This window comes from Convolutriloba macropyga, chromosome 14 (assembly GCF_964194025.1).
Source record: "Convolutriloba macropyga chromosome 14, txConMacr16.3, whole genome shotgun sequence".
In the NCBI taxonomy this organism is placed as follows: domain Eukaryota; kingdom Metazoa; phylum Xenacoelomorpha; order Acoela; family Convolutidae; genus Convolutriloba; species Convolutriloba macropyga.
In genome coordinates, this window is record NC_134481.1 from 44439925 (window position 1) to 44450438 (window position 10514).

Sequence of the window (10514 nt, forward strand, 5' to 3'; positions counted from 1 at the left end):
AGTTAAAACAGAACAAACGGACAAAACAGCTGATAATAAGAACGCAAAAGTATACTAAGCAGAGTAAAAGTTCTTTGATTTTGAAGAGCATACAGAAATGGAATAAGTTACCCTCTAACGTAAGAGCGAAGGAGAACAAAATTCTTTTCAAAAGAAATTTAACAGAGCTTTTGCAACGTCAGCATGAGAGTTTTCCAATAGATAGACAGTTAGGATCATTCGTGTCTTATTTTTTATATAGTAGAACGAACAGCTTAATGGGTAACATCAATTGATAACCAGAAGTTTGATGTATAATTTTGATTATTTCAATAAATATTCTTGATTATTCTGAAGGCATGTAAAATTTAACCTTTCGGTTATATTATTAATTTACATGTTTGGAAAAAAAAATAAAAGTCAAATGTCAGTTAACATTAAGAAACGTTATACTGCCCTAAAAACATTGATTGGTTGGTAAAAAAAAATTGTGATTTTGAAACAATGTCTCAGATAGTAATTGTTTTTGTTTGCAACTTTCTTAGTTTTAAATTGTGTTCTAACATTTAGGGTCACAAATGACCACTTCTTACCACAGGATATAATTCAACTTCTGTAGAAGTCCTCGTCGCGTCAGCCATGAAGCGAACTTCAATGTTTCTGATCAGTCGGTTTAGTATTCTAGCGCTGCTACCAGTTAGTGTTTCTATTAAACAAATCAGAAATTTGCCTCATAAAAAAGTTCTTTTTTCGGTAGAGCTGAGTAAACCCTTAGCCCGTTTAGCTCATTAAAAATTGTGCTATAGGTTGTCAGGGACCAGGATCTGCTGACAAGTTTGCACTCCCCTTTTTTTTACTGATCTTTAATGCACACCTTAATGGGATTTATATCAAAATTGAGACAAAAAGTTTTGCGGATACGTAACTTATTTGGAAATCATAGTTATCAAACCCAAACTTTGAGATCGGTCTTTTTATGACTTTAACATCAACCGTTGCAATTGAAAATTATCGAGAATTATTTATGAGGATTATTGCAAAGCAACACTATTTGCAAAGCAAAAGCAAACAGCACTTCCGAGACAAGAAAGACTTGGTTGCTTCGATAAAAATCATCTTTCGAATTTTGTTGATCCAGCTTCAAAAAATTTGTCTTTTTATTCTACAGTAATGGCACTTGGTTTGTTTTTCAAAATTAGCTGTTGAACAACTAAAGACTAAAGAGAGCATAAGCAACCACTCAAAAAGTTCCTGACCTAGCCAGGAACATCAGAGAGTTTGAGCATCTGAATGACACGTTGTAGCCAGTTACAAAAACTGGCCCAGAACATCTGTAATGACAAAAATTTTCAAAATCAGAGCTTTTGAATTCGCAAGTTCTTGGGAAAAATAAAGGGCTAAGAGCAAGTTGACAATGACAAAAAAATTTAAAAAATTGAATTAGCCGCAAAATGTTTCCCAGAGCTGACATAATTTCAATAGACTGGCCACAAAAACTCAGTATGCAGAGCTTTTTTAGATAATGTGAGAAACGGAGTCAATTTTAGAAGTGAAACCAATCACTAAGGAGAACTATATTTTACAAAAGAGATTATGAGGAGACAAAACAACTTTCTCAACATTACCCCAATGAAGCACAGTCATCCCAATCCTAAGTTGGCAAATTGTTTTGACCTATAAGAAGGTGTACAACAACTGCAGAAAAGGATAAGAATTGCCCAAAAATTTCCCTGAAAGGCACCTCACTCCATCTACTCAATTCCAAGAGACACAAAAGTCAAGATTGCATTACTGACCACTCGGGTCACTTAAGTTTTAATTAACAAAATTCCGAGAACAACGTGTACCTGAATGAACCGGAGTCTTTACAAAACTGTGAATTCATCCGACATTCAGATTTCTACCTTATATAATAAAGAACAAACACTCAATGCTTTCCTTCGAACATTTTTTTAAATGTACCATTCGTATTTATATCAGGCCATGAAAATATTTTAGTGTTGCAATGAATGAAGTTATTCTCCAACATTTTTTCTCCAAAATTAAGATGAGTATATATGTGTGTTGTAAGGGTGTTGTGTGGGTGGTGTGTCCTTTGTGTTTGTTTGTTCGTATGTGTGAATTAAAACAAGTGCTTGTTAAAAATAGTTTTATTGTCAAAGGTCAATAATTTGAAATAAATCAATAGCCAATAAACATTTAAAAACGTTATGCCGTCTTTAAATCATTGAACCTTGGTAAAGATTTTGTGCATTATTTCAGAGAGAAATTTTTTAATTTTTGCAACTTTCTTTGTCTTCATTTGAATCCTGAAATTGAGGGACACAAATTACAATTTAGATCCATAGATAATAATCAGCCGTCTCTAAAGGAACTCTTCATGTGAGCCGTGAAACAAAATTGTTTTGTCTCTGACCAGTTGGTTAAGTAATCTAGCGCTGCTATTAGTTACTTGTTTCACTAAGCAAGGCATAATTTTGTCTAATTGAAAAGTTAAGTTCTTTATTCTGTAGAAGGGAACAAACTGTTAGCTCGTTTAGCTCGTTAATAATCAGAGCATAGGTTTGCAAAGAACAAAATTTTCTGACAAATTTGCACTCTCTTTATTTGTGTAGTCATTACCGCACACCTTAACAAGGGAGTTCTTTCAATTTGAGATAAAATTTTTGAGGAAACGTAACCTATTTCAAAAAATCCCAGTCACAACACTCAAAATATGAGCTCTGACCTTTTTTGATTTTACCTTCCACCGTAGCAAAAGCGAACAGAGCTTTCGAGACAACAAAGACTTTGTTCCTTCGTAACAAACTGCAGAAATTCGTGAATACAGTACAATCAAATTTATCCTTTTTATCTACAGTTAAGGCACTGGGCTAGTTTTCAAAAAAGTTGTGTTTTATCTACTGAGCAATTAAGGAGAACATAAGCAACCAGTCAAAACTCTCCTCATCTAGCCAGGGAACATCAGAGAGTTTGAGCATAAGGAAGACACATTTTGTCCTGTTAAGAAAATTTTCCAAAAAAGACTTCTCTAATCACAAAAACTTTCAATGCCAGATTCCATTCGTCCCCAGTTGGCAAATGGTTCTGAACTTAAGGACGTTGTACGACAACTGTAGAACAAGACTTCAGTTGCAATAAAGTCCTGTATCTCACTTATCTACTCCACTTTTTCAAGTTTGCCTTACTGACCACTCGGGTCACTTAATTCTTAATTCACAGAATTCCAACAACAATTTCTCGCTGATTGAATGCGAGTCTTTACAAAGATTGTGATTTCATCAGAAATTCAGAATCATCTCATCTGTAATAAAAACCAAATACACAATGTTTTCTTTCAAACACTTTTACTTGTGTCATGCGTACTCATATCACTCCATGATAATATTTTAGTGTCGCTATAAATGAAGTTAATCTTCAATGTTTTTTCCTATGAAACATTGTATCTATGTATATGTGTGGTGTGTGTGTGTGTGTGTGTGTGTGTGTGTGTGTGCGTGCGTGTGTGTATGCGTGCGTGCGTGCGTGTGTGTGTGTGTGTGTCTGGGTGTGTGTGTGGGGGGGTTGGGTGTTTGTTGTGTGTGTGTGTGTGTGTGTGTGTGTGTGTGTGTGTGTGAGGGTGTGTGTGTGTGTGTGTGTGTGTGTGTGTGTGTGTGTGAGGGTGTGTGTGTGTGTGTGTGTGTGTGTGTGTGTGTGAGGGTGTGTGTGTGAGGGTGTGTGTGTGGTGTGTCTGTTTTTATGTGTGTGTGTGTGCGTGTGTGTGTGTGTGAGGGTGTGTGTGTGTGTGTGCGTGTGTGTGTGTGTGTCTGCGTGTGTGTGTGAGGGTGTGTGTGTGTGTGTGTGTGTGTGTGTGTGAGGGTGTGTGTGTGTGTGTGTGTGTGTGTGTGAGGGTGTGTGTGTGTGTGTGTGTGTGTGTGTGTGTGTGTGTGTGTGTGTGTGTGAGGGTGTGTGTGTGAGGGTGTGTGTGTGGTGTGTCTGTTTTTATGTGTGTGTGTGTGTGTGTGTGGGTGTGTGTGTGGGTGTGTGTGTGTGTGTGTGTGTGTGTGTGTGTGTGTGTGTGTGTGTGTGTGTGTGTGTGTGTGTGTGTGTGTGTGTGTGTGTTTAACAATAGTAATAATAATTAAAACTCAACGTTGATAAGATCATGTTATTTTATAGTATCAATTTGAATGATCTTAATTGCTTGTCAAAAATTTCAACTCCTAGAGCTGCACTAATAGTTGTTTTCCTATTGATCACTATGCTTTTGGAATGTTTTTTTGCAATGACGGGATTATCCATATCAAAGTGGTCGGCGAATTAATACATCGTTGCTCTTTCATCGGGTTTCCGCTTCCTCATTGTCTAATACTACAACATATTACTTTTTCCTGTTTTCCCTCAGAACAAGGAAATCTGAACAGCTGCAACAGTATATCAAAGTAAATCAAAGTATATCAATTGTTCCAGCTCTGAAGAAATTTGTTTGGATTATAAGAGATTCCTTGTTGTCTATAATCAACGTGAATTTTCTCTATTGATTTAGATTATTTTTTATCTTTGTTTAAGCTTGTTTGTTGCAAAGGAATGCCAGCTGGTTTATTTCAAATTGCATATCATCCCTCTGTTATTTGCTCGAATGGAAGAAATTGACATCTACAACTAAGTTTAGACTGAAAATCAACTATGTTTATTGCATCTGTTTGTTTTTTTTTGTAGAATTTTTAACTAACGTGGTAAAGGTATAACTAACAATGCCCTCGTGAACTCATTGGACTCAGACAAAAGTTAGGTAATTTATGCAACAATATGCAACAAAGTTTTGAGTTTCCTACTTGAGCTTTCTATTAACCATTTTTCTCTGATATTAATTCTATTGTACCAAATTTCTAAAAAGACATTCAATTGCACTTCGTTTTCATATTTTTCAACAAGTAAACGTTTATTTGCAGCATGCTAAAAAAACCAAGTTTTTCGTTCGGTTCAATCTGACGTCATTTTCAAACTGTTCTCATGTACATATTCCGAAAAAAAGCTTCTAATAGCAAAGGGGATTTCAATTACTGTTTTCAACTCAATTGCAATTTAAATACAGCTGTTTATACCATTAACATGTTATTCGGCTATCATACTTGGTTGATTGTTCTCTAAAATTGACTAAGTGAGACAACTAAGTGGGAAAAAGTAAGATGTCTATGTTCAAAAGAAAAGAAAATAAAAAAAATCAAAATGGTACTAAATAGCCCCTAAACTAAACAAATTGGCAATTGCATTAGAAAAAAGATATGAGACCTGTCCTAAATGAGACTTCGTAATAACCTGAAAACCGCCTGAAAAAAAGGCAAAGTTCAGAAATAAGTTTTCATTTTTGAAAACCATTATTTTCTAAGTGATTGAAACCATTAGATAGCATCTGATTCATTAAAAGGAGTAATTTATAACTCATGATGCATAATTGATGATGCATTTAAAAACAGCCTATAATATCACTCTTAAAGAATCAATTCCGACCTTTTATTATTTAGATTATGTCTTTCGAATGCAAAAAGAACAACAAAAAATGCAAAAAAATTTTAAAAAAAACGAATGCTGCTTGGTCAAGAACACGGTGTCGTAGCTGTTAAAACAAACAACAATCTGTTAACTGAGAAGATTTTAGGTTAAATTGAGCCATCTATCAACGCCAATCGGACCTCCTTAGTAGTTTGTGATTGCGGCAAGGAAAGAATGAACAACCTTAAAAATTCGCAGATATTCAAAGTCAATACTTTTTAAGAAAATGCGTGTTATCGAAGCCAAGAAACCAAGAGTTGAAGACAGAGCTGTTTAAAAAAAAGGATGTTTGTCCGCTGGAAAGAAGATATGGCCCTGTTTTCACAGAAACTAAGCTACCTATTGGCGGAAAGAAAAAAATGACAAAGCTGAAAAATCTATTGATTTTTTTTCACAAATGTTTTCAAAAGTCATTGAATCCAAAAGCTTTCAACTAAAAACGAGAACTCCAGAGGAACCAAAATGTTGTAAGTGAGAATAAGTCGTAAAACTAGAAAAGAAAGAACACAGACTGAGCAACATATTTTCCGGAAACACAGTATTGCAGCCAATAAAAATATGAGATTTTAAAAACCATTAAACACTTTTATCAACTGATAGTGTTAGAAACGTTCAATTGGGTTGTAGTTTGTAATCGATTGGTGCCTATTGTAAAAGCACGTAAAATTAAGACGAGAAACCCGAAAATTTGGCCAAAATAAAAAATACATAAAAACTCTTATGAAAACAAATTGTGTAAGCCCTATAAACGTCATTCAAGAGAATATAACCAACAACAAATATTCAGATTGGTTCAGCAAATAGTTGATGTTCGTTATCAATAATTAGACAAAATAATGTGATGTCGAAATCAATAAAAAAATAGTTTTTTTAAAAAGAAGTTTTCAAGAACACGTTTATTTTTTCAAAGTGCTTTATCTGAAAGTCTTTAGAACATTTAGCTATACTATGAATTGGTTCAGTTATACATTTCCAAAAATTGATTCAAATGTTTGATGATCTAGAATTTTTTAACGACTACAGAAAACAACAAGCATAGGAGAAAAACTAAAATTAAAACAAAAATTGCTAGAGATCGGTTTCACAGCCGTAAAAACCATATGAAAATCACTAAGCACATTGAATATCTACTGTGTAGGTATGAGCAAACATGCTAAAATCACAACGTTTCTTTTGGAAACTCCTGGTACCGAAGGCAAGAACCATAAACTAAAATTAAGACCATTGTTGAGATTAAATTTTATTTCAAAGTAGAAAAAAGATTGAACTGTTTTTGCTGAGAAAAAGCAAGAGGCTGACAGTTGTATAAGGTTGAAGGCTCATAAATCAAATATTGACAGATTTTATCCTAAAATAAAAAATACAAGGTTATAATGGTCAATGGATATCGACTGAAAACACGTTATAGTTTTATTTGTACCTTTTAAAGAAGCCAGTTGAAGATTTTTTTCTAATGAGACGAAGTCATGAAACCGCAAAAAGATGAAAAAAGCAAGCAAAACTAAAAAATTTCTAAAAAATTACGGTCAAATTAAGAAAATTGAACTCATTCTCGAAAGCTAATATGTTATGTTCATTTCATCTTCTTGTTCATGGGAATTGCGTCAATTGAATCTGGGTTTGAAGTTGATTTAGTCAGTACTAAACATATGAAAACCAGAAATTGCAAAGAAAATTGAAAAAAATATCGCCTCAATACGATCCAATATATTTTTGATTATAATAGTCCATGAAGGGAACAAAATTAGGCCTGATATAGCTGCCAGCCCAACCAAAAAACCTTATCGTTACAATTATATGAGAAGTAGATAGTTTTTCAACTGAAGTTCTTGAATACATTAAAATAAATGATTGCATTTTGAAGAGAAGGTCTCAAATTCGGAAAATTTAGCAAACATTTATCCAAAAAAATGTTCAGTAACCCTACTTTATCTGAAGCGGTAAAAGGCTTAACACCATTGTGGAAAAATTTAACACATTTTAGCACAGTTATCGAAAATTTGGGCTGAAATCACGGATAATTTGAACAAAAACAATGGAATTTGTTCTGCTTTTCACATAAATTTAAACCTCAATATATCCCCGGAAAAATTGAATCTTTTTAATTTTATATTTTACACTGGACGGGCTTTTTAATAATACCACTCACAAATCTCCACAATAAATATATCGAGTGGCGAAAATTGACTGAACAAAAAATCTGTTTGAGTATATAGTTACTCCCTCCCATAGTGCGGTGCATTTAATTTCTAAATACTTATTGCATGCAAATTGTATCCCGGAAAGGCCAGTTGACAAGTAATTTTCTGCTGTTTTCATCGGTTCCCTCTTCTTTCGTTTCCAAAGCTACTTACTAATAATTTTCCAAGTTTCTCTCTGGGCAAGGAAATCTGAACAGCTGCTAGACTATATCAAAGAAAAAATTTTGCTGATTTCTATCAAATTTATTTGGATTATAAGCGTTTTTTTTTTTAATTTTTTTTTTTGGAAGCTATATTCTTCGATTCCCGGTCATTGAATAAATGCAAAAATAAATAAGATATGTGGTTGAAAGTTACTATTTTCACCACAAAACCCTTAAATCATATTGCAATTTAGTGTTGTAAAATTTTGAAAGATCTCCGTTAAACTGTGGCGTCAAAATGGCCTTAAACTGGTGATTCAATATTGTTCAACTAGCTAATACATTGTATTTAAGTATTTTTGCCCATTCTCACTGAAAATATTGACAAATTGCTACAAAAAAACCACCCTGCAATCTCGTTTGCGTTTCCTGAACTCAATCTGCCCAAAATTTTACCTAAAATCTGATAAAGAGACCAGAAATCTAGACAGCAGTCTTATCATATATCCCTCAAAAATCGCAGGTGAGACTGCAGGCACCTTTTTCTGTTAAACGAAATAATTGGTTGTGATGCCCAAGTTCATGCCCCAGGCAGAATAAAATGGCTTTATTGAATTCATATTAAAAATGGTGTGAAAACACAATTTATGTTGTCAATTAAGGTGCTTTAAAACACTCACGTGCACATTTTAAAATGCCGAAAGTCTGCAGTGCCAAAAGTTAAAATGCCAGAAGTTGCTACTTAGCCAGAAGTTGACTTCCGTTGACTTTCGTCATTTTAAAACGAGCGCGTTTTGTGTTTTAAGTAATGGTTAAGTGACTCTGCAGAAGTCAATTCGATATTCTGACTTAATATCTCGAACTGCATCGCGGTTCTCGATAGACGCCAGAAGTTCTCAGTGACTTCAAGCAGAGTCACTTAACCATTTTTTAGTACCAGATTTCGTTGTAGAAAACCATTTATAATTGAACATAATTTGAATACTGGATGCTACGGATCCAGGCGTCATATGATTTCCTGGAAATTATATTATTGTCAAGAACCCTGGTCCTGTATCAGCATATGGTTCAATTATAAAGCAAAATCTGGTTTAAGAATACATTTTCACTTTTTGCGCATTAGCTTATTTTCACTGGATACAGTTTTCTTATCGGAGTTGACTTGGGTCTGGAATAATCTGATCAGAGACCATTCAGCTAAAATTAAAGTGCAGCAGTTTATTTGGTGGCATAAGAGTTTGATCAGAGACGTTTTCGTTCTAGAATGTTCTGATTTTATGGCAAAAATCTGGTACGTGATCTGAATGGAGGACAAAATATAGTAAAAAGTCTGATCCGAGATTTGTTTAGACTTTAACCTCAAAATTGATGAATTCTTTTTTAAATTAAATTTGCTTCAGCTAAATTTTAATCTACATTTAATTTTCAAACCAATTGTGATTAAAGAATCCGTTTTTGTTAATATTTTCTTTAGTAAGAGTCCGATTAGAGCCTCGCATGATCGAGCCAGATTTTTTAAACAGAATGAATCGATGGATTTTCTCAAGTTTTTGCCAAATATCCCACACACGTGATGTGAACTTTCCTTTCTGAAACAAGTATGTCACGTTTCACAAGAAATTACAATTACTAAATTGAAATCGAGGCAAATTTTGTAATGATTTTCCAACATAATTAGTTGTTTCAAAAGTTGGCAGATTAAAATTGGCATTTTCTCATTAATTTTCTTTGATAAAGTTCTCATTAACGTTCTTAGTGAAGTATCGATATATTGAAATTTTTAAAAATTGTCATAACGTTTTTCTGTTTTGTTCACACTTGTATAACTGTGATGTGGTATTTTTTGACGTAACCAATAGTAGCTATCAAACTTAAGAAGATGATCTGATTTTTTTCTTTTCAATAGAGAACATCAGCCAATTTTTTTCTCATGATTTTAAAAAAAAACTTTCTAAAAAATCAAATCCAGTAGATAATTCACAAATGTGTAATTTTAAGTTTAGCTCAGTAATCTAACCTAAAGAGCAGACCTCTATTAGTTTGCACAATCGACTGGGGCATTATTTTGCCAATTAGATAGAATAATTTTTATTTTAAAATCCTATTTTATGACTAAAAAACCTCAGATTTCAGATTTTAGGTATTAGCACGATAAGTTAACTTAAAAAAAAACTTTCGAACAATTGATTAGCAGACTTTGATCCAAAAACATTTTTTGTCATCCTAGTTTTCCAAACCTCTTACTATTCCTATAAAACTCATTTTACTAAAGCATAATTGCAAGTAAACATTTCATCCATGTTTTTTTCGATATAAAACTGAACGCGGAGTAAAAATTGTTTTTAAATATTTTAATTTTATGGCACAAATTTCTATTGCTTTTGAGGAGATGACTTTCGTGTCATCACACAAAAAAACTAAACTTGTGTTTTTGTTTATGTTCGTAAATTTTATTATAATGTTTTCAACATAAAGCCAATTAAGTCTGAGTCTCTTGCCGGAGTTCAATTTCTTACCTTCTTTTTCGTCAGAACTTTGGTTTTTTCTTTTTTATCTCTTTCTTTCTAAAAATTATTGTTCGGTTTTCTGTACCATCCAATCAAAAAGCGATCTAAAAAATTGTCCCAAAAAAGCACTTCCAAATCTACACATTTATACA

At 33.3% G+C, this 10514-nt stretch overlaps 1 protein-coding gene across 1 annotated transcript in view; it reads right to left on the bottom strand.

The window, feature by feature from the left end:
- LOC142352946 (uncharacterized) overlaps positions 1-4320 on the bottom strand; it is a 96834-nt gene extending 92514 nt beyond the window's left edge. Inside the window, exons 1-2 of the mRNA XM_075405103.1 lie at positions 4286-4320; positions 1236-1310 (exon numbers count right to left, since the gene is read on the bottom strand). Of these exons, the coding sequence (XP_075261218.1) occupies positions 1236-1310; positions 4286-4320 (110 nt within the window). The remainder of the gene's footprint in view (positions 1-1235; positions 1311-4285) is intronic.
- Between the last annotated feature and the right edge of the window lie 6194 nt (positions 4321-10514).